This window comes from Hyperolius riggenbachi, chromosome 7, assembly GCF_040937935.1.
Source record: "Hyperolius riggenbachi isolate aHypRig1 chromosome 7, aHypRig1.pri, whole genome shotgun sequence".
Lineage (NCBI taxonomy): Eukaryota > Metazoa > Chordata > Amphibia > Anura > Hyperoliidae > Hyperolius > Hyperolius riggenbachi.
The window spans coordinates 238,302,201-238,327,753 of NC_090652.1; the positions used below are offsets into that span (position 1 = coordinate 238,302,201).

General features: G+C 45.0%; 1 protein-coding gene across 1 annotated transcript in view; it reads left to right on the top strand.

The window, feature by feature from the left end:
• Nucleotides 1-25,553, top strand: part of CERKL (ceramide kinase like) — a 271,505-nt gene that overhangs the window by 178,539 nt on the left and 67,413 nt on the right. Inside the window, exon 6 of the mRNA XM_068245419.1 lies at nucleotides 17,540-17,682. Coding sequence (XP_068101520.1) covers nucleotides 17,540-17,682 — 143 coding nt within the window. The remainder of the gene's footprint in view (nucleotides 1-17,539; nucleotides 17,683-25,553) is intronic.

Below are 25,553 nucleotides of genomic sequence, written 5' to 3' on the forward strand. Positions count from 1 at the left end.
CATATCAATGTATCATTAATTTAGAAAAAGCAGGACAGCAGCTTCTGGGTAGAAGCCGCTGTCTGTAAGAACCCGGGTTCAGTATTGCAGTGCTATTTATATGAGACAATTTTGTAGTGCTATAACTTTAAGAGACACACCTCATGATAAAACTAGTGGTGAACATTAGCAAGAAATTATATATATATATAACTATTACCAACAACATATATAAAAATGGTCCACTCTGTGGACAAAGTGCCATATAGTGCAAAAATACCTGAAATGATGAAAATACATATATCACACAAACATGAATAAATGTGCAAATAGCTCCTAATAGGCTATGACAGTGCAGCAGCCCACAAGAAAGTGCATAGATGAAATGTGTAATAGGGCAATACTTAGCCAAGTTCAGGTGGAGGCAAGCGTGCAGCAGGAGAGACGGAGGATCCCCTCAAAGCTACCCCACTAGTTACGCGGGCGCAACCCCGCTTTCTCAAGGAGAGGAGGAACCGTGTTTGCACGCCGAGACCCGGCGTTTAAATAGAGGTTGGAAGGTGCGCGCGTGGTCCGTGACGTCACCGGAAGCGACGTCACGGACAGGAAGAAGGAAGAACCAGTCTGTTCAGACTGGATGCCTCGCTGGAGCGCACGGAAGGTAATCGTATACTATGCCACCAGGAAGGGAAGAGTAAGAGGAGGAGAAACGAACGTGACAAAGAATAGTGATCCATAGTTAAATTTATAAACAATATATGATCAATCCACTATTTATCTAATGCCAATATTAATAATAATTACATACTTTGAGCACATTAAAAAGAGGGACCTTAACAGAAGGAACACATATTTAGCATAACAGTGTCCATTAAAGGGGAACTCCAACCCCTCATATAAAGGGTCCAACATCTCATTTTGGAGCATGTGCGGCAAATCCTGATTGTCCTGCTACAAGGTAGCAACTATTTTCCAGGTATCCAATGGCACTCCACCTCCATTAACCGCCCCAAAAGTCCAAAGCATCCCATATGGAGAGTTCATAGAGTCCAAACTATGGCCAAATGGTCCATCCAAGCATGTTGCTGTTAGGTTAAGGTCCATAATCATTCCTTACAAGGGGCTGAAAGTAGAGGCAGTACCAATGAACAGGGTCCATCAGGCAAACCACACATTGCTCCATACTTTGTCTCTCGATATACATAAGGCCAATCAAGGTGCTTATTGTCCCCCCACACAGAATCACCACAATATCCCCTACATGTGAGGAGAAAAAACAAAAGTAAGATACAGGTAATAGCTGTTACATTTAATCATAAGACAGAATAACAAAAAGGCTACCACAGGTACAATCAGCACATCATCCTGATTAGCCCAAGAAACCCGACCAATCTATTTCCTCATTTATACCACGTGGGGACATGGAATTTAATTGATATATCCATCTAGCCTCTCGTTTGAGAAGGATTCTGGATATATCTCCACCCCTTATGCCCATACTAATTTGCTCGATCCCACAAATTCTAGTTCCCGCATAGGAGCCACCATGAGAATCATAATAGTGTGCTGCCACTGAGGTAAGACTATTCCCCTCCTCTAGGTCCCTTTTAGCCAACCTAATATTAGAAAAATGTTTTTGTATCCTTGATTTCAACATGTTTTTTGTTTGCCCTACATAAATTTTATTACAGGGGCAGATGATGGCGTAAACCACTCCTTTGCTTTTGCAATTAATGTATTTCCAGATTTTATAGGTATTTTTCCTCCCAGTATCTTGTATTTCCATACAGGGGCGCATATACTCACATATATTGCAATTACCGCAGGGGTAGCTTCCATTAATTCTCCCCAATGTGCGTTGTCCTGCAGATCTATAGTGGCTAGAACAAAGCTTATCCTTCAAGGTGGGGCATCTTCTTGCTGTTATGGAGGGGTGTGAACTGATATGTTTTGCAATATCCATATCTGAGCACAAGATAGGCCAGTTTCTATTCAATATTTTATAGATGTCCTTCCACTGATTGTTATAAGTTGTACTGAGTCTTACCATAGGCATAGTCGTTTGTTTCTTGGTATGAAGAAGTGTTGGTCGTTCCGATGATTTTGCTTTTTCATAGGCCTTGGATATGATTTTTCGGGGGTACCCTCTTTCTCGAAACCTTTCTGTCATTGTATGAGCCTGTGTAACAAAATCAGATTGATTAGAGCAAATCCGTCGTAACCTAAGAAATTGACCAGTAGGTATATTATTTTTCAAAGACCTGGTGTGAGCACTATTATAATGCAAAAGTGCATTCACTGCTGTATCTTTGCGAAAAAGGTCCGTGCTCAAATGTCCATCCAAGGAAAGTCTAATTTTCAGGTCCAAAAAGTCCACATCTGTTGACGAGACAGTTTTGGTCAGCAAGATATTCATTTCGTTAGCATTTAGGAGCTCTATAAACTGATCGCACAGATCCCTGGCCCCCCCCCCCCCCCAGAGCATAAAGATATCATCTATGAACCTATACCACCCCTATATTTTGGGGTGGTATAGGTTCATAGATGATATCTTTATGCTCTGGGGGGGGCCCAGGGATCTGTGCGATCAGTTTATAGAGCTCCTAAATGCTAACGAAATGAATATCTTGCTGACCAAAACTGTCTCGTCAACAGATGTGGACTTTTTGGACCTGAAAATTAGACTTTCCTTGGATGGACATTTGAGCACGGACCTTTTTCGCAAAGATACAGCAGTGAATGCACTTTTGCATTATAATAGTGCTCACACCAGGTCTTTGAAAAATAATATACCTACTGGTCAATTTCTTAGGTTACGACGGATTTGCTCTAATCAATCTGATTTTGTTACACAGGCTCATACAATGACAGAAAGGTTTCGAGAAAGAGGGTACCCCCGAAAAATCATATCCAAGGCCTATGAAAAAGCAATATCATCGGAACGACCAACACTTCTTCATACCAAGAAACAAACGACTATGCCTATGGTAAGACTCAGTACAACTTATAACAATCAGTGGAAGGACATCTATAAAATATTGAATAGAAACTGGCCTATCTTGTGCTCAGATATGGATATTGCAAAACATATCAGTTCACACCCCTCCATAACAGCAAGAAGATGCCCCACCTTGAAGGATAAGCTTTGTTCTAGCCACTATAGATCTGCAGGACAACGCACATTGGGGAGAATTAATGGAAGCTACCCCTGCGGTAATTGCAATATATGTGAGTATATGCGCCCCTGTATGGAAATACAAGATACTGGGAGGAAAAATACCTATAAAATCTGGAAATACATTAATTGCAAAAGCAAAGGAGTGGTTTACGCCATCATCTGCCCCTGTAATAAAATTTATGTAGGGCAAACAAAAAACATGTTGAAATCAAGGATACAAAAACATTTTTCTAATATTAGGTTGGCTAAAAGGGACCTAGAGGAGGGGAATAGTCTTACCTCAGTGGCAGCACACTATTATGATTCTCATGGTGGCTCCTATGCGGGAACTAGAATTTGTGGGATCGAGCAAATTAGTATGGGCATAAGGGGTGGAGATATATCCAGAATCCTTCTCAAACGAGAGGCTAGATGGATATATCAATTAAATTCCATGTCCCCACGTGGTATAAATGAGGAAATAGATTGGTCGGGTTTCTTGGGCTAATCAGGATGATGTGCTGATTGTACCTGTGGTAGCCTTTTTGTTATTCTGTCTTATGATTAAATGTAACAGCTATTACCTGTATCTTACTTTTGTTTTTTCTCCTCACATGTAGGGGATATTGTGGTGATTCTGTGTGGGGGGACAATAAGCACCTTGATTGGCCTTATGTATATCGAGAGACAAAGTATGGAGCAATGTGTGGTTTGCCTGATGGACCCTGTTCATTGGTACTGCCTCTACTTTCAGCCCCTTGTAAGGAATGATTATGGACCTTAACCTAACAGCAACATGCTTGGATGGACCATTTGGCCATAGTTTGGACTCTATGAACTCTCCATATGGGATGCTTTGGACTTTTGGGGCGGTTAATGGAGGTGGAGTGCCATTGGATACCTGGAAAATAGTTGCTACCTTGTAGCAGGACAATCAGGATTTGCCGCACATGCTCCAAAATGAGATGTTGGACCCTTTATATGAGGGGTTGGAGTTCCCCTTTAATGGACACTGTTATGCTAAATATGTGTTCCTTCTGTTAAGGTCCCTCTTTTTAATGTGCTCAAAGTATGTAATTATTATTAATATTGGCATTAGATAAATAGTGGATTGATCATATATTGTTTATAAATTTAACTATGGATCACTATTCTTTGTCACGTTCGTTTCTCCTCCTCTTACTCTTCCCTTCCTGGTGGCATAGTATACGATTACCTTCCGTGCGCTCCAGCGAGGCATCCAGTCTGAACAGACTGGTTCTTCCTTCTTCCTGTCCGTGACGTCGCTTCCGGTGACGTCACGGACCACGCGCGCACCTTCCAACCTCCATTTAAACGCCGGGTCTCGGCGTGCAAACACGGTTCCTCCTCTCCTTGAGAAAGCGGGGTTGCGCCCGCGTAACTAGTGGGGTAGCTTTGAGGGGATCCTCCGTCTCTCCTGCTGCACGCTTGCCTCCACCTGAACTTGGCTAAGTATTGCCCTATTACACATTTCATCTATGCACTTTGTTGTGGGCTGCTGCACTGTCATATCCTATTAGGAGCTATTTGCACATTTATTCATGTTTGTGTGATATATGTATTTTCATCATTTCAGGTATTTTTGCACTATATGGCACTTTGTCCACAGAGTGGACCATTTTTATATATGTTGTTGGTAATAGTTATATATATATATATAATTTCTTGCTAATGTTCACCACTAGTTTTATCATGAGGTGTGTCTCTTAAAGTTATAGCACTACAAAATTGTCTCATATAAATAGCACTGCAATACTGAACCCGGGTTCTTACAGACAGCGGCTTCTACCCAGAAGCTGCTGTCCTGCTTTTTCTAAATTAATGATACATTGATATGGCAAGCAATATTAATCAGCATGGAGATTTTATGGGATGTTTTATTATGGTTTTTAGAGTTATTGTTAGGTGAATTCCTTTGCGACTGATCATGTGTAATAAAGATCATGTGTTAATTGTCATAATGGAGTTTTGAGTGGTGCTTGATCCAGGGCCTCTGTTCTCTCTATACAGTATTGTATATAATTTTTTGACCCTAGCACACTCACCTTTTTCTCACAAGGGTGCGAACCAATATCTCTTTTACACTATACATATCAAATATGTCAAACTCCAGCTCATGGTATTTGAGGTGAAGCCCTAGATCCCTTGGGGAGCCATGTGGGGGAGGGAGGAGGAAAGCACTAGAAACCAGGGAACTGTGTAGAGGAGAGAGAGGGGCCCTAGACACCAGTCAACTGTATAGGGGAGGGAGAAGGCATTAAACACTAGGGAACTGTATATGGGGGGGGGGGGGGCAATTAGACACTACAGACATTTATAAGGGAGGGAGGAGGCCACTAGACAATGTGGTATCCTGCGACTTGGTCTCTGTGTCGGTCCACTTTGTATTTGAGTTTGGCACCCCTGTTTAGACAATTCACATTGCTGGGCTGTCCTGCTGATCCACTGTCTCTTTTTTTGCCTAGTACACACCATACAATTTTTTTGTAAGATTTCCTGTTAGATTTACCTGCCAGATAGATAATTTCCAACATGTTGGAAATTATCTATCTGCCTAGCAATTAGGCATTGTTCTACTGAGAAGGAGATAACCAGAAGGCAATGCACCAGAGATAATGACCAGTCTCCACCAGTACTTTACAGAAAATAATCTAATTACAGAAAATCTTACAGAAAATTGTATGGTGTGTACTAGGCATAATCTTTTAGCCATAGACCCTGAACAAGCATGAATATCAGATGTTTCTGACAAAAATCATAGTACAATCTTATACATGTAACCACTTGAGGACCGCAGTATTAACACCCCCTAAAGACCAGGCACTTTTTCTTAAGATTGGCCACTGCAGCTTCAAGGCCAAGCTGCAGGGGCGTACAACTCAGCACACAAGTGATTTCCCCCCCTCTTTTCTCCTCACCAACAGAGATCTCTGTTGGTGGGGTCTGATCGCTCCCCCAGTGTGTTTTTTTTTTATAAATATTTATTTTATTATTTTTACTCTAAATATCTTTTTTTTTTTTTAATTCCCCCCTCCTTCCTCCCCCCACCAGCCAGCCAATCATAAGTTTCAGCCTATGACAACAGATCACTTCCACGGTAATGGAGGGGGACAGCCTTGTCATAAGGCTGTCCCCAGTACAGCGCTGCTGCAGATCGCAGAGCTGTACAAAGTAATTAGATGGCGGTTTCGCCGTCTAACAGTCTCCCGAGCGGCGATCGCCGCTCGGAGACTGAAGGCGGAGCTCTACTCCACCTTCCAAGCAGGAGATGCGCGCGATCTCCTGCTAGCCCCATAGACGGCCGTTCACGCCAATAGGCGTAGAGCAGTCCTGGGGCTGCCGCATTGGCGTGGAGTATTCAGCAAGTAGTTAAGCTTGTAATCTTTCAATATAATGGCCCAGGAATACGTATACATAGGAATTTTTGATATTCATTTGTGAATTGTTAGTATTTTACATCATATCTTAGTAGTATCTTGAATGAAAGGAATAATACAATCTGAGTTCACTAGGAGTGATTCCTTTTGGAGCCTCGGGCCTAAGAGACACCCTGCTTAGGCCCAAAAGTCGCATCCTACATATATTAGATTGAGTTCTCTGTGTTTTGAGTATACTACTTGTGATAATTCTTGTATTATTATAAGGCACAGTAGTAATGTTACCCAATTTTTGATAAAGCTTAATAATCTATCTTAAATAAACAGACTAAAGAACAAAGGAACAAGAAAATAACTATTACCTGGGTAGATAAACATAGAGATCTTATATAACTAGGTGACTATAGCTGTGGGAAATAGTATTTAACGCTGCCTGGTGATTCAGCAGCAGCAGGGTGAACCGTCATTCGCTTGCCCTGCGCCCAACTGACCAAGCGGCGTACTAGTACGTACACCCTTGTAATACAACTTTTTTAAACAGTTTGGAAAATAATCTAATCTGTTGGTCTTCCCTTTGACATTTGATACATTTAACATTTGATAAAATGTTATGATTGATGAACATGAATCTCTTGTAATCAGTCAATCAACCTTAGTTTCTTACTTTCTAGTCTCAATTTTAACTAGATGGGATCTTTTTGTAGAAATAAATGCTTCATCAAACAATTGTATTTGAAACGTCCGTGTCCAGATAAGCTTAGCGTAGGTTTTTTTCAGCATACCCACTGGAGGAGACATGATCGGGAAAGAGAGGGAATCCCTGCTTGGAAAGAGGAGGTGACTCTTCTTACAATTGTCACTGGAACAGGAGTCGCTAGGCGTGTTCTAGACTCTTTGCTGTGTGATACTCCTTTTCGTTTATTGCCTGAGGAAGCGGGAATATACCTGCGAAACGCGTTGCCTGTAATATTTGGAGTATTTAAATACATTTTTCTTGCTGATAATCAACAGCTTTGTGTCTTTTTGGGATGGTAAGTCCACCACTGCCTCCCTTACTATTTTAACTATTTTAGCATATTTTATACTTTTGGTGCCTCTGTTCACTTTCTACAATAGGAGTGCCCAATTAAGCATTTCCCAATTCCCATTTTGTAAAGGTGCCCACTAGCGGTAAACAGTAAATTATTTAGTGAATTAATAATGTATGAAAACAATCCAGTAGAGTCAACCGATCTATATTGATATATAAATCATCTCCTAGAACAGTTTGCTGATCGGCATGGCATTTTTTTCATTGATAGGATCACAATTAGTTTCAATGTCAAAGTTAGTTGAGATTCTTTAATGCTTTGGATTGATTAAATATGATTTACTCTCGATTTGAATGATCTTATCGAAAATACAGTTGTCTGGTAAAAACTGCACTATTAACATGATTGGCGGTAACCCCGAGTCAGGCACTGGGTGGAAAAAATAATCCAGGGGTGGTAATTCCGAGCCCGACTCGGGGTAGCCACCAGAGCCACCAGGAGATATAGTACAGCACGCGTTTCAACTCTCCTCCCCTGGGATCCAGATGCTGGAAGCCATTCTTCATCCAGTCCTGGGAGGCTCTGAATACTTCGGGTGAGATGGCCATTTATTGTCATGGTGACAGATGGCAATCTCACTACCTATAGTATAGTGGCACCGGGAGGACGGATGGAGAATTGCATTGCTGGATACCAGGGAGGTGAGTAAGTGCAGGGGCTGTCGTAGATCTCATAGCGACATCATTTTTTCCTGCTTTTAGGGTCTTTAATGAGCACCTTAAAATGTTGGCATCAAGCTCACTCCCTTGTTGCCAACTGTCACAGGAAATGCGGTGTGGGTACGTCTCAAGTCACCAGTGGAGACTCGTGCAGTAACACAAACCTGCATTCTATGTCTCCCCTACACAATCTAAAAGTTGTCTAAATTGTCAGTTTAAACTGATATATCGGCATCGGTGCTGTCTGTGTCAGTGACGTACAACAAGCAAGCAGTTAGTGAAGGAATGTCCATCTTATCTCAATACTTGAAATGATTAAAGACAATGGATTAGCATAATTATCAAGCAAGTAGAATTTTTTAAAGGGGTGCTCAATAATGACATTTTCCACGTTTCTTTAAGTGCTTTCAAGTATTGTTGCCAAAGAAAAATGGAAAAAGTTGTGAAACTGTTTAGCTAGAAGAATAAGTCCTAACTCTTACCTCCTTGAAAATGGCAGATGCTCCAAAAGAGTAAAAAAAACAGCTGTCTGTGGTTTCTATTTTGTTGTAAGGATCTAATTGACCCCTAGGCAACATGGGCATAGCAATTACCCCTGCGATCCCTGCCATTGCAGTGGGGCCCAGAGGCTTTGGGGGCCCCTCCACCACCCTCTACCCAACCACAAGTGCAGCTAATTAACAAAGAAATCTCCTCATTCACTAACAAAAACGTGTGCAGGAGCGTTGTGTAATTTTTCCTGCTTCTCGGTGCTGCTTCACAGCAGAACGTGATATCATTTTTGCAAGGGAGCCTTATTAAAGAGGAACTGTAAGCAGAAAAAAAAACAAAAAAAAAACGGACTCCTAGAGAGTGATGAGACGAACCATTTTTACTCCTGGCAGAGTAACAGTTTTTTTTTTCTTCCAGCAGTTGTAACTGCTATACTAGGCTGTAACTACTTTTTTTTTTTAACTGACTGATGTCATCTGTAGGCGCCCAATGCATGTGTGGAGAGAAGTGCAGATAGAGAACCATACAAACAAAATTGAATGGTTGTTGTAAAGCAGTTTTAGTAAGTAATTGCAACAGGGTAAATGTGTGGAAAAAGGGTGATTTATTGTAATGGGCTGGGCCCCTTTCCACTGGCTGTGATTTTTACTGATTGCGAGAGCACCACGATTTACATATATATTGCGGTGCTCATTTCCCACTAGTGCTCCCATTTTTTCCCAGAATGCAGCTGTCGACTTGCGTGATTCTCGTTGTAATCGTGCTCCAATCCCAACAGCTATACAGCGTAAATGCGGCAAGTGGATAAAGCAGCATGTGCGATCACAAATGCAGCGTAGTTGCAATCGCGTTTGTAATGGAAAAGGGCCCATAGAGGAGAAAGCAAAATGAAAGCAGATCAGGTCTGTTTCTATACAGTTAGTATCAAGTTTCAGCATAGCGTCAAAGTGCTCATACACTTATCGATTTTCTCATTCAATTCCTTGCTGATTTCTACTGGGAATCGATTCCCAAAAATGTCTGATTGATTTTTGATCAATGCCTTGGCACCAATTATCACTACCTTATATTGATGACTATTAGGCGCTTGCTGGAGCAGTTTCCTGAATTACCTGATCCACTAGTTATCCCCTACCCTCCTGGCAGTATTTTCTGGTGGTCTAGTGGTTCCCCCTCAAAGTCTTCCCTGGCAGTCAAGTGGTCCCCTCTCCTTCTCTAAAGTATTCCCTTAAACCCTGGTTTTCTCACAGTATTCCTCCAGTCATCCTGTGCCCATGCTGTCAGTCCGCGATCCTCTCGTCAGCTGTATCGGCCTCCAATAAGCTGAAAGTGTGGCCCCAGGGCGGGCGCTGCATCGCTTTCCTGTGCACGGCAGCGTTCTGCACATGCGCAGTACAGAAAAATCATTACTATCAGGATGCATGCAGCCCAGGGCCAAGCATGCGTAGTACCTCGCAACTGGCCACAACTAACCAACTTTGAGAAGGGTCACTGATGCTGACTGGAGGGTCGTGGAAGGACAGCGCGGGCACAAGATGACTTCAGGGAGCTGCAAGAAGCCCCAGAAAAATGAAACTGCATGTCGTTTGACTAAAAGGGAATCTGAAGCGATGTAAAATATTTGAAATAAACACATGATGTAGCTGCAAATGAATATTACATACTAACCTCACCGTCAGTTCCTCTCAGAAGCTCCACATTTTCTTCCTACAGTGTATTTTGTCAGAACTGAAATATACCAGTTGCTGTCAGTTATATATCAGCAGTTGTCAGTTACAACTGAATGTGCAAGGTAATGTCCATGTTTCCCTATGTTTCCCTATGGCTCAAGTCGGTGATATTACAGTTTAACAGTGTGCTGACCAGGAAGCTGTTAGGGGGTAATGGCCATTTTTAAAATGGAGGACGGAGAATTCTATTGATCCCAGTGGACAAATGGGACGCAGGAGAGGAGAACGAGATTGAGCCGTAGACTACACAGGAGGTAAGTATGACCAGTGTATGGTTATTTTTACTTTTTATTTTCAGTCCCGGTTCTCTTTAAAGTGTACTAGAGACGAGTAAGTATAAAAGATTTATACATACCTGGGGCTTCGTCCAGCCCCTCCGCACTGATCGCTCCCACGCCGTCTTCCGCCGCCTTCTTTTTCTCCCATTAACAGTCCTGCTAGCTGAGCGAGTCGCGGCGCACTGCGCATGTGAACAAGAAGGCGGAGGAAGATGGCGTGGGAGCGATCAGTGGTGCAGAGGGGCTGAAGGAAGCCCCAGGTATGTATAAATACTTACTGGCTTTACAGTGTACCTGAGACAATAGTCGTGTCAGGCTTTATACTTACCTGGGGCTTCCTCCAGCCCCCATGAGGTCGCTCGGTCCCTCACCGTCTCCCCGGGGCCTCTCCTGGACAGCCTGATACTCTAGCTGAGTTGAGCTCCCCATGGCAGGTGCAAAATGCTCCCGGATACGGGGTGCGATCAGGGAGCAGATGCTGCCGGTGAAACGGGGGACAGGAGTGGCCCGGGGAGATGGCGAGGGATGAAGTGGCCTCAAGGAGGCCGGAGGAAGCCCCAGGTAAGTATAAAACAGGCTTGCTTAAATTTCTTGTTAACCCCCGATTAGTATGGTAGCCCCCCATACCTTTTAGCTGTATTCCTGTATTCCTTGGTATTCTAGTGGACCCTCCCCCATGCATGTGTGGCAGCAGTTTATGACCCCCCCCCCACACACACACACACATAATACACCCACTACACCTAGGGAGCATTATTTTACTGTACACTAGAGCTCCCCCCTCCCTGAATTACTATAATGTACCTGCAAGCCTCCCTCCCCCCTGCAGGCTGCAGCATCTCTCTCCCTTCTCCTTGCTAAATGCAGGCTATACTCCCTGTATACCTTGTCCAGTGTTGTGTCGCTCCACTCTGCAGCTGTCATCAAAGATTGAACTATTGTGCAGCATGTGACTAAAAACAGTTCAGTACACTGAGCGGCTCTGATGACAGCTGAAGAAGTGAGCAGAGGGAAGCAACGCAGAACACTGGGCAAGGTATACACGGAGGATATATTACACTCTGCAAGCAGGAAGGGCGAGATGATGCAGCCTTCAGGGAGAGGCTGGGAGCGGAGGAGACGGATGGCCCAGAGAAATTCCTGCTGACCCAGGGTCGGACTGGGACACTGAGAATGTTCAACCTGGGGCCCACTCGCCCCATAATTTAGAGCTCACATATGATGCCTATGTACTCTGTAAAGTACTGCTGTGTGGTACCATATTAATAATATGGTAGACAATAGACTATGGTAGGGATTAGATTGTAAACTCCTCTGAATATAGTCAACATGACTATGCCGGGTCGGTTCCAGGAATTTTTTTAAAGAGGGTATTGTGCAGGTCCACTAGTTGGGGTAGATGGTTAGCAAAAAATGGATCATGGAAATTACTAAATATGCATAAAATAAGTAGCGGTGTTATTTAAAGTTTTCCCAGAAAAACTTTGGATGAAGCTCCCTCTCCTTTAGTAAGAAGTAATGCCTTGGTTAGCATACTGTACATATGGCAGGGATTAGATCAGGCATGCTCAAATCACGAATTCTGATGAAATCTGAATAGGTGTTATTCGGATTTCATCCAGTTAATTGCAGCACCTGTGAGGGTGGGCGAGGGGAGGTTAATCTTACCCATTAACTGTCTTCTTAGCTCCGTCCATCGGCGCCTCCCACGCTGCTTTCCAATCTGGCGTCATGTGATTACAAACACTTCCTCCTTCCAGGTTGAAGGAGGAAATGTATAGTCACATGATGCCAGGTTGGAACGCAGCGTGGGAGGCGCCAATGGGCGGAGCTAAGAAGACAGCTAATGGGTAAGATTACCCCCCCCCCCCCTCCCGCACAGGTGCTGCAATTAGTAGGATGAAATCTGAATAACACCTATTCTAGAGTGACCAAATTTTTGAGGGTCCAACCTGGGACGGGTGGGGGAGGCGTGGTGGGCGCAGCGGCAAAAAAATGGGGGGGGTGGAATGTGGCGCGCGCAGCAACGAAGACTGGGGGTCTGCGCCGCGGCAAAAAATGGGCGTGGCCATGCCATTGTATGGGCGGAGCTAACGTTATGATGTAACAGCCAGGCATAAGAAAGCAGCATTTACGAACATCACGGGGGCTAATGGGAGATGGGAGAAGGTCACTGGGGCTAATGGGAGGGAGGAGGTCACAGGGGCTAGTGAGGAGAGGGAGGAGTTCACTGGGGCTAGTGAGGAGAGAGGGAGGAGATCACTTTGGCTAGTGGAGGGAGGGAGGAGGTCACTGGGGCTAGTGGGGGGTGTGAGAAGGTCACTGGAGCTAGTGGGGGTGGGAGGAGGTCACTGGGGCTAGTGGGGGTCAGGTAGGTCACTGGGCTTGTGAGGGGTGGGAGGAGGTCACTGGGGCTAGTGAGGGGTGGGAGGAGGTCGCTGGGGCTAGTGGGGGGCAGGTAGAAGGTCACTAGGCTAGTGAGGGGTAGGAGGTCACAGGGGCTAGTGGGGGACAGGTAGAAGGTCACTGGGCTAGTGGGGGGTGGGAGGAGGTCACAGGGGCTAGTGGGGGGCAGGTAGAAGGTCACTGGGCTAGTGAGGGGTGTGAGGCGGTCACTGGGGCTAGTGAGGGGTGGGAGGAGGTCACTGGGGCTAGTGAGGGGTGGGAGGAGGTCGCTGGGTCTAGTGGGGGGCAGGTTGAAGGTCACTGGGCTAGTGAGGGGTGGGAGGAGGTCACAAAGGCTAGTGGGGGGCAGGTAGAAGGTCACTGGGCTAGTGAGGGGTGGGAGGAGGTCACAGGGGCTAGTGGGGGGCAGGTAGAAGGTCACTGGGCTAGTGAGGGGTGGGAGGAGGTCACTGGGGCTAGTGAGGGGTGGGAGGAGGTCGCTGGGGCTAGTGAGGGGAGAGAGCAGTTTGCTGGAGCTAGTGGGGGGAGGGAGGTGGTCAGTGGGGCTAGTGAGTAGAGTGAGGAGGTCACTGTGGCTAGTGGGGGGGAGGGAGGTCACTGAGGCTAGTGGGGGCAGGGATAAAGTCACTGAGGCTAGTGGGGGTGGGAGGAGGTCGCTGGGGGCTAGTGGGGGCTGGCGAGGTAGATGCATACTTACTGCCTCCTGGCTACAGCTGCCCAGTTCTCCAATGTTGCAGGGGGCGGGGCTTCCTCCAGGCAGGGCTTCCACCTGCCAGACACATGCTCCACCTGGCTGGAGGGACTCTACATAATACTTCACAGTCCATTGCGGGGGCGGGGCTTCGGCCGTCATGGGCGGAGTTTTGGTCGTCCGTGGGCGGGGCTTCAGCCGTCATGGGCGGAATTTTGACCGTCCGTGTGTGTTCTACAGCAGCAGGGATACTTGGTGAACTCTGAGCAGACAGCGCACACACACGCTGCTCACAGTCACTCCTTCTCCTGCCCCAGTCTCCACCGGCATGTGGAAACAAATCAGCCTGTGGGCGGGGCATCAGCTGCAAAAGGCCCACTGGGAAATCTCCCGTGACATTCTCTAGTGACCCTGTGCTGACCACTCGAGCAGGAAGAGCGCTCTAAGAAGTGAGAGACACACACACGGGCTGGTGCTATCTCTGTACACTTCCCCCTCTGCGCGAGGTGTCCTGCAGAGATGACGTCAGCTTTTTTTCTTCCTTTTACAACTGCTACTACCCAGAAGGCTGTTCGTCCTAGGCTCAATTAATATTCAGCCGCGGACTTACATTATTAGGTGGGCGGGGCTTATGCCTTAAAACTGTATTAAATGTGGATTTTGCTTCTTCTTTCTGGAAAAAAACTTGTTTTCACCGATAAAGTGTACATCAGCTTCATGCTGGTGATGAGATGATGATGTGCTTACAGTTCCTCTTTAAGTCTAGTTATGACTCTGCTAGGCAAGTTTGCAGAAATAACCTACAATACACAGAGGAAAAATCCATGAGGTCCGCACGCTCACTTCAAGAAATTGTGACATTCTTTGTTTTTCACATCATATACTAGATGTCCATTCAATCACAGTTTCGGGGGCCACTGTGGGTCCCGTTTCTGAAGGTATACAACAGAATGATAACAATTACCATTCTGTTGTATACTTTGACAAAGGGGACCCGCTGTGGTCCTAAAATGGTCTTTGGTGATTGAATGGACATCTGGTATATGCTGTGAAAAATATAGTCACAATTTCTTCAAAGGAGTGTGCAGATCTCATGGGTTCTTCTTTGGCTTATACATTGGTCCAAGCAATAAGTTTTGAATCAAGATGATGCCATTTACAATACTCTACTGCTACTACATTGATCTATGACCTTGGAGGCTCACATGGTGTGCAACTTTAATTCTGTACCCTGAACTAGAGCACACAGAGGAGGCGGCTTGTCTCCTGTCAGTATGGGGGCGCATGCACGGGTTTTGAACACCCATTCTCCTTTTACAGAACTAGCTTAACGCTCAGCACATTCAAAGGTTTTTGTTTTTGTTCCTTTGAACAGGAGCAGAAATGTAAACTTTTATGTTATGTTTATGTTTTTTTTTTTTTTTTTTACATAGATTTAATTCAACTTTTGACAAAATTTCCCAAAGGTCAGGTTACATCATGTCTGTGCATTGCATTAAATGTTAACGCAGTGCACAGTGTGTCTGTTGCAACTCAGGTGCCATTCCCATAATGCTGCACGCAGCGATTTGTGGTCAAAGAAACTCAAGTGGGACCACCACCATAGGGCTCCACTTGGGTAGTGCTTTGCAGACTGCCGGCAAGCGCTGCAAAATTGCTCTCAGTGGCTCCCAGGCCTTAAACCAGGTCTTCTGTTGATCCTAAAGTACACAAGAAAACAGGTGACATTGTATCAGGACACTGGTCCTTAATCATAGCTCAAAAATGCATGCAGCAGTAAGTATTATGTGCTGCATTAGTGGAAGTGAAAACCAACTTTAAACATTTTCTTTGTAGCTACATAAACATTTCTGTGATGAGTAAGGGGGAGGGTGGGGGGTAATGAAATAACTTATTGCTGAATTTCCTTTTTTTATCCCTTACTCCTCACAGAAATTTGTATGTGGCTACAAATAAAATGTTTAAAGTTAGCAGAGCTATTTCAGGATCCTTTGGCCCTTACGAAATTCACTTTTTCTCCTAAGTTTTCTCCGGAAACAGCAGGAATTTGGGCACCCGTTATCGAGAGAGAGTTCACCTGCTACTTGTAACCAAATATTTCATAGCAGGCACCATGGGCACCCCTTTGTCACACACTGCCTGATATTTTGAATGAGTGCCTAAGGGATGCCCGATAGTCAGTGTTTGTTTTTTTTGCAACGGTATTGCAAGAAGGTTTAAAGGTTATGCTTGGGGGGGGGGGGGGGGTAAAGATTAGGTATCAGGGAGGGGGAGATTTAGGGGTAAGAATCGGCAGCCGGTGGTTAAGGTTAGGCATAGTTACAGGGAGTGTTCATTGTGAGAATAAGGTTAGATTTAGAATACATTTTTGTAAAATATCTGTATTGTTTACCAATATTTTACTATCATTATTGCCACTTTAACAATGTAGAAGATCGGTAAGTTTACCAAAATTCTACTTGCCGAAATTGGGCGTCCACATTTTCTGGCTCCTCTTTTTAATACACGTGTTTGCTCCTATGTTATTTTTACACCTTATCAACAAAATGCATTTTAAGCCCCCAGCAAGCAAGAAAACACCTTTTCACCTACTTTTTGAATTTGTTTCGATTGCAGAGTGCTCAAAAGATATTTCTTTTCATAACTGAAGACAAAAGATTTTCTCCTATTAGAAATCGTTGGAGAAAAAGTGAATTGGATCGGGCTCCAGGGCCCATATGCAATTCACTTTTTCTCCTACGTTTTCTCGTAGGTGATATTTTTTCACATTCTCTTTAAAATCATTTTTCAGCATTTCGCAATTACAAAAAGTACCCCCCCAAAAAAGAAAAAGTACTATCAACAGTATTTTGTGTATTTCCTTGCTTGCTGGGGGTTCAAAACGCATTTTATGGACAAGGTGTGAAAATATCAACTAGGAGAAAACTAAGGAGAAAAAGTGAATTGCATATGGGGCCCAGGTGTCCATTCTGCACTATCCTCTCTGTACACGGTGACAACACAGCTCTGCAAAGGGCACAGTATAAACCGGCCTTTAGTAACAGTAACAGATATATAATCTTCACTGACTGTTCTGCAGCTCACCATCAAAAAGTGAACATAATCTGTGCTTATAACTTGCTGCTCTAATGACTTTTATCTCGCCTCTAGTTATCATTTAAGCAATTTGTTTTTCCCTTCCGCGGTATATAAGTAACAGCCCGCTAAAGAAGCAATCAAAGAATAAATTGTACCGTAAACTGTGGGATAGTAATTACTTTCCTTGCATATTAATGGCAATTAACACTGTTTACAATGATGTATTTATTTATGTATAATGTTTATAGCATCCTGGCTCTTCTATAATTTACAGAAATGCAGCAGAATATTATGATGACAGATTAGGGAACAAGCTGTAGATCACTGGAAAGTATGATGGGATAGAAGAGTTATTGGCATGAAATCCTAAGCTGTACTTCTCCAAGTTTGGCACTTTTTAAACTGATCAGTTTTATTTTGTTTCCAAGTCTCGGTGAGGCCATACTGCTAATATATTAAATATGCAAATCACCCAGCATGTGTCTGTCATATTTCATGTTCCTCTGTGTTCATTAATCCCTGCTGTAAATTACACATGACTGCCGAGTACATAAATATAACTGTATGCTCTTTTCTGCAGGATCGTTTGTGTTGGTGGTGATGGATCAGTCAGTGAAGTTGCTCATGGTCTTCTGCTTAGAGCCCAGATGGATGCTGGGAAAAACCTAAATGCCACCTTCAGCCCTGTCAGAGCAACACTACCTCTTGGTATAATACCAGCTGGTGAGCATGATAATAACACTATAATAGATTTTCTTTTTTTGTGAGTTGACTTACCATTTAGGTATATAAGAAGAGTTAAAGGACCAACCAGCAAAAAAAAATAAGCAGTTAAAATCTGACAGAAGTGACAGGTTTTGGACTGGTCCATCATGGGGGTTTCTCAGTATTTTATTTGTTTTCAAAAGCATTCCCTGAACGACAGTTTAGCTACCAAAATAGTAAGATACCAGCCATTCTTCCTACTCATTTGCATGTTATTTTGTCAGTTAGACTTAGCAACTGCCCTTCAGGAAATGCTTTTGAAAACAAAACAAATCCTAAAGGTGGCCACTAACGATCCAATTTCTAGCGAAAAATCGTTTGAACGATCAGAAATTCTGATCGGACGAAAAATCATTCACTACACCATCCACTAACCAATCATTGCTTCCTATCTATCATGACCACCAAGAAAATCCAAATTTTCGTTCGACGAAAATTCATTCGGCGACATTTTTTTCACTCGTTCATAATCGATTGTGTCCACCAATGGAGATTATTTACAACCAATCCGATCAGAATTTCTGATCGCTCGAACGATTTTTCGCTAGAAATTGGACCGTTAGTGGCCAGCTTTAGAATCCCCTTAGTGCCTGAGCCCACTAACGCAGTTGTATCCGCTTCTGTCCGCTTTTCTGCATCTGTAACATTAATGTGTAACTGAAAAGCGGACACAACTGCATCAGTGGGCTCAGGCCTTAAGAGTGGGTTCTGACAGATTTTAACTTCTCACTTTTTTCGCTGGAGTGGTCCTTTAACAACTAGGTATACAACTGACCGTTTCTTTCCAGTCGGGACTTGGTCGGATTATAATGTAATCCTCACTGATAATTACAGCCATAAAACTCTTTCCTGACAGAGAACAACTTCAACGAGCAGGGTAGAGATAAAAAAGGTCAATAGTTCATATATTTTAGCTTCTGGGACACTGAAAGTTTGTATCAGTCAAGTTTGCAAGGCAAGCAAATGAAAACTTACCTCAGGAGGGGTAAGCCTCTGGATCCTGGAGAATCTTCCCCTTTCCTCCTTTATATCTCAATCCAGTTCTTAGAACTCCAAAGCGCAGCCGCACTGTACCTGCGTAGTAGCATGGATCTGCTCTGGCTCAGACAGAAAAGGGCCTATCGGGCCTGTGATACTGCGCAAGCGACTTGTGCATGTGCAGTAACTTGGCCCGATCAGGCTCAGCTTTTACTGAAGAATGCCAAGTAGGTCTGGGCTAGTGCACATGCACTTGCTGTCGACAAGGGTGCACAAGGATTTTTTGAGGCTCCCAGTGCTCGAATGGGCCAGGATGAGGAGGAGGATGGAGGAAGTCGCTCCAGGATTCAGTCTTCCCCCTCCCAAGGTGAGTACAGAAATCTCCAAAAATAAAACTGGGATTCTAAAAAAGTCAGTTTTAGGAGTAAGAGAGTAGATAACATTGTTTATATCCTCACATTATTTTCTTTAATGTGGGCCTGTATTCTTGCACAGGACAGAAGAAAAACAAAGAGAAATGGACCCTGTATGTATTTAGAGAGTTTAGCCTGTCTAATTCCCCCTCATCTGTGTCTAATCATAAATGTAATGTAATTTCTCAGCTGAATCAGCTGGCTGCCTCTGCAGAGCAGCTAATTTGTAAACACAGGATGTCAACCCTATGTCTGCTTCCATGAAAGCAGGAAGTAGACATGCTGCATATTTATTGCAGGGTTTCTATCAGCAGCAAACAATAATTTTTTTTTTCTATAAAGGTTATTATGCCAATGCTTATCTTTTAGAGCAGAAAGTAAGTTCTGAGTTCAGGTCTGCTTTAAATCCTCAGTAAGAGACTGTATCATGGAAAAGAGGAAGAATAAAGCTTTGTAAGCATAGTTGAAGCAGAATCAGATAAACCTACACTGTATAAAAAATAATAAAATCTCTTTTCAGTAAATTTCTCTTTTTCAAATTGCCTCTGTGACCTTTCCTTTCACACGTATAAAACAGAGCGCAAAGCTAATGGGGCTGATTTATTTGTGATTGAACTGGAATAGACATAATGGATTGTAACCCCTGGTTTATGTAAACAATATATTCAATCATTATGGCTTTCCTATATTCAAGTGGAAGACCCCCGCAGCACCAATTTGTGCCATAGTTGCGCATTTCCTCTGCGATTGCTTATATATTTGTAATTTACACTAATGGTCCTATTATGCAATGTGTTGAGCTATTATCTCAAATAAATGAGGTATATTATTTTTAAATGAAAGCCAGAATATTCCTCTTTATGTTTGTTAAAAGGGCCTTTATTAATATATTATGATCATATGATTATTATGGTAGCACGTAACCCTCCTATAAAGCTATGTGAATGACTGCATTACACTTTGGAGGGGAAAATAAGCTGCTGAATAATTCAATTGGATTGAAGAGATTTTTTTTGTTAAGCTCTTTGACTTTCAGTTGTCATTATAGAGGCTCTGAACCTAGATAACTGCTTATGCCATGGAATCCAGCCAGTGTTTTTGGCCTTGTGGTTTGGACACGACAGATACTATATTTTTAAACCGCATCTGAGGTTTGGTGACTCAGATGTTTATTCCCTATAGGGTATTTATTCTCCTAAATTAGAAACTGTCCAAATGGTGGTACAGTTATAGTGTGTACCCATAAACTGAACACATTTCTTGTCATTGGATTTATTTCTTAACACCTAACTGTAGGAAGTCACCAATAGACACATAAAAGAAGGTATTTTGTGTATACTCCCTACTTACTACCGCAATTTTGTCATACCTCCCAACTTTTTGAGATGAGAAAGAGGGACACTTGAGCCACACCCCGGCACACCCCTAATCACGCGCTCGGCACACCCCTAGTCACGCGTACCATAAAGAGTTCATAAGAAAAAATATGTTGTTTTATAATTCAAACCACACTGGTCCTGTATATCCAGGTTCATTTTCCTTCATATTAACATTTTAAAATTAGTAATAGATCAATTTAAAGGATGGGAATAAACTTTAGAGTCAATCAAACACATTTTTAGTGGAGAAATATATATATAGTATATATATTGAAAGAGGGACAAAGTTCTGAAAGGGGGACAAATGAGGAGGAAAGAGGGACGGAGGGACAGGGCTCCAAAAGAGGGACAGTTGGGAGCTATGATTTTGTAATCTACTGTATCTGTTACCCTACCCCTACACACACACACACACAACCCCCCCCCCCCCCCTTACAAAAAGTACTGACGAAGGGATCCAATACATATAAAACACTTAAAAAACAGTTTAAAAAGAAGAGGCCAGGCCTCTTGAAGAAATACGCTAGTGTTTACTGTGAAGAAGTTTTTATTCAAGCACAAGCAACACGTTCCACAAACTGCAATAGCACTGTTGTCAGATTGACCTGAAGAAGTGGGTAAGATCCTGTGAAACAGGTTGTCTATTTTTTGTGCTCAAATAAAAACTTATTTGCAGTAAACGTTGGCCTATTTCTTCACAGAGCCGGCTATACGCTGGGGCAAGCGGGGGCACCACCCCTCAAATAAATACAATGCCCCCTCAAGCAGGCGGGGTGGCAGCGCAGAGAAAGAGGAGCGATGGGCACAGCGGTGGAGAAGAGGGGGCGTCTCCCCCCCCCCCCTTCCCTCACCTTGGGCTCCCCCTTCCTCGTTCCCACCTCCAGATTTGAGCGTTACCCTGGCAGCGGGCGGCGGCAGAACACTTCCTATTCCTGGCGCTCGGAGGAAGATCTGTGTGCCGCTACTCTGGTCTAGTCAGTAACGTCACTAGAGTAGCGGCGCACAGATCATCCTCCCGTGCCAGCAATAGGAAGTGTTCTGCTGCCACCCACTGCCAGCCGCTCAAATCTGGAGGAGACGGGAACGAGGAAGGGGGAGCCCCATGTGAGGGAAGGGGGGAGATGTCCCACCTTCCCTGCCACTGTACCCACTGCTCCCTCTTCTCTGCGCTGCCACCCCTCCTGGGGACACCTATACACTAGTGGCTACCTATATTGGGGACACCTATACACCTGGCTACATATACTGGGGACACCTATACACCTGGCTACATATACTGGGGACACCTATACACCTGGCTACATATACTGGGGACACCTATACACCTGGCAACATATACTGGGGACACCTATACACCTGGCTACATATACTGGGGACACCTATATGCTTGGCTACATATACTTAGGACAGCTATATGCCTGGCTACCTATACTGGGGACAGCTATACACCTGGCTATAAACAGTCATATGCTCTGGGGTGTAGCTGTTCACACCACAATGAGGGTTGCTGAAACAACGGTAAGTGTCTAATGGCTAATGGAGTGGTCATCATAATTCAAAAGGTATGGTGTTGATAGCACTCATTACCCTAGGATGACATATAAACTCCTACATAGTAGTGTATAGCCATAAAAATGCCTTCACAGAAGGTACAATTGTGCATTTACTGGTGAAACGCTGTCTTTCATTACGTGCATTTACTAGTGAAAGGCTGTCCCTCATTACATGCATTTACTGGTGAAAGGCTGTCTGACAGTATGTGCATTTACTGGTGAAACGCAGTCTCTCATTACGTGCATTTACTGGTGAAACGCTGTCTGTCATTATGTGCATTTACTTCATATTTTTTTTATGTAACTATATTAGCTGGTATAACTACATTACAGTTAGCCACGTCCACATGACATCATGACCACACCCATTTTTCACCATGGCGCACTTTGCGCGCCGCACTACAGTATCTAAAAAATGTGCTTAGACATGATGCCCCCTTCACATTTCTGACTGCCCCCCTCATATGTGCCTGTCTAGAACCGGCTATGACTTCAGGAGGTTGTGAGCGCAACCAACCAGTTCCTGTTCCACTGACCCGGACAAACCAAGCGGGGGGGCGTTGTTCTCCCTGCAGGCTCTTATGGTTGTTATTATTAGAGTTGGGCCGAACCTCCGATTTTAGGTTCGCGAACCTGGTTCGCGAACTTCCGCGGAAGGTTCGGTTCACGTTAAAGTTCGCAAACCGCAATAGACTTCAATGGGGATGCGAACTTTGAAAAAAAAAAAATTATGCTGGCCACAAAAGTGATGGAAAAGATGTTTCAAGGGGTCTAACACCTGGAGGGGGTCATGGCGGAGTGGGATACATGCCAAAAGTCCCGGGGAAAAATCTGGATTTGACGCAAAGCAGCGTTTTAAGGGCAGAAATCACATTGAATGCTAAATGACAGGCCTAAAGTGCTTTCAAACATCTTGCATGTGTATACATCAATCAGGTAGTGTAATTAAGGTACTGCTTCACACTGACACACCAAACTCACCGTGTAACGCACCGCAAACAGCTGTTTGTGTAGTGACGGCCGTGCTGGACTGGTGCGCACCATGGCGAGAGTGCAGGTTTTGGTGGCTTTACAGCCCATATGGTCGCCTGGCTGATGTAGCTGAATGACAGAACAGTGACTGTCCAGCTGATCAAATTTGGTCTGACCACAATGAGGCAACGACCTTATTATCGTGGGTGTGCCCCCCGAGACACTCATCTAGGCGCCGGTCATTGCTTCATTGTGATACGCAAGCCCCTTCACCACGGCAAGGTAATGATCACGAAGGGAAATGGGCGCATGTACATGCCTTTTCTTTTGTTGTTGCAGCTGCCCGCAGTGCAGCCAGAAAAGTTAGGCAGTCATGTACACGCACCAGAAAAATTATTACAGCAGCCGCTGCTAGCAGCGGCCTAAAAAATTCAGCAATCCGCCTGGAGTCCCGGACCCTGTTGGTGGTGGCGGAGAAGGTAGTCAAGCGGCCTGCAGGCAGACATGCTGTGTGGAGGGACTGGGAGCGACTTAGTCTTCTTGGGGCAGGCCAGGCAGCCAGTCACACGGCGTGCAGGCAAAGATGCTGTGTGTGCGGGGACTGACTTAGCCTTGGGGCGGGCAGCAGCCCCCTCCGGGATCCATGCCTCATTCATTTTGATAAAGGTGAGGTACTTAACACTTTTGTGACTTAGGCTACTTCTCTTCTCTGTGACAATGCCTCCAGCTGCGCTGAAGGTCCTTTCTGACAGGACGCTTGCGGCAGGGCAGGAGAGAAGTTGGATGGCAAATTGGGACAGCTCTGGCCACAGGTCAAGCCTGCGCACCCAGTAGTTCAAGGGTTCCTCATCGCTGTTCACAGCAGTGTCTACATCCACACTTAAGGCCAGGTAGTCGGCTACCTGCCGTTCCAGGCGTTGGTGGAGGGTGGATCCGGAAGGGCTACGGCGAGGCGTTGGACTAAAGAACGTCCGCATGTCCGACATCACCATGAGATCGCTGGAGCGTCCTGTCTTTGACTGCGTGGACACGGGAGGAGGATTAGTGGCAGTGGTACCTTGCTGGCGTTGTGCCGTCACATCACCCTTAAAGGCATTGTAAAGCATAGTTGACAGCTGGTTCTGCATGTGCTGCATCCTTTCCACCTTCCGGTGAGTTGGTAACAGGTCCGCCACTTTGTGCCTGTACCGAGGGTCTAGTAGTGTGGCCACCCAGTACAGGTCATTCCCCTTGAGGTTTTTTATACGGGGGTCCCTCAACAGGCAGGACAGCATAAAAGACGACATCTGCACAAAGTCGGATCCAGTACCCTCCATCTAGTCGGCTACCTGCCGTTCCAGGCGTTGGTGGAGGGTGGATCCGGAAGGGCTACGGCGAGGCGTTGGACTAAAGAACGTCCGCATGTCCGACATCACCATGAGATCGCTGGAGCGTCCTGTCTTTGACTGCGTGGACACGGGAGGAGGATTAGTGGCAGTGGTACCTTGCTGGCGTTGTGCCGTCACATCACCCTTAAAGGCATTGTAAAGCATAGTTGACAGCTGGTTCTGCATGTGCTGCATCCTTTCCACCTTCCGGTGAGTTGGTAACAGGTCCGCCACTTTGTGCCTGTACCGAGGGTCTAGTAGTGTGGCCACCCAGTACAGGTCATTCCCCTTGAGGTTTTTTATACGGGGGTCCCTCAACAGGCAGGACAGCATAAAAGACGACATCTGCACAAAGTCGGATCCAGTACCCTCCATCTCCTCTTGCTCTTCCTCAGTGACGTCAGGTAAGTCAACCTCCTCCCCCCAGCCGCGAACAATACCACGGGAAGGTTGAGCAGCACAAGCCCCTTGCGATGCCTGCTGAGGTTGTTCTCCTGCCGCTGTCCCCTCCTCCTCCTCCCCCAAAGAAACACCTTGCTCATCATCCTCTGAGTCTGACTCGTCTTCTGCACACGACTTCTCTTCTTCCTCCTCCTCCCCCCTCTGTGCTGCCGCAGGTGTTGAGGAAACAGCTGGGTCTGATGAAAATTGGTCCCATGCCTGTTCCTGCCGTAACGGTTCCTGGTCACGCTCATTCACAGCTTCATCCGCCACTCTACGCACAGCACGCTCCAAGAAGTAAGCGTAGGGAATTAAGTCGCTGATGGTGCCCTCACTGCGGCTCACCAGGTTGGTCACCTCCTCAAACGGCCGCATGAGCCTGCATGCATTTTCCATCAGTGTCCAGTTGTCGGGCCAGAACATCCCCATCTTCCCAGACTGTTTCATTCTACTGTAGTTGTAGAGGTAGTGGGTCACGGCTTTCTTCTGTTCTAGCAGGCGGGAGAACATGAGCAGGGTCGAGTTCCAGCGAGTCGGGCTATCGCAAATGAGGCGTTCCACCGGCATGTTGTTTTTGCGCTAAATTTCCGCAAAGCGTGCCATGGCTGTGTAAGACCGCCTCAAATGCCCACAGAACTTCCTGGCCTGCTTCAGGACATTCGCTAAGCCAGGGTACTTTGCCACAAATCTTTGAACCACTAGATTCATGACATGTGCCATGCAGGG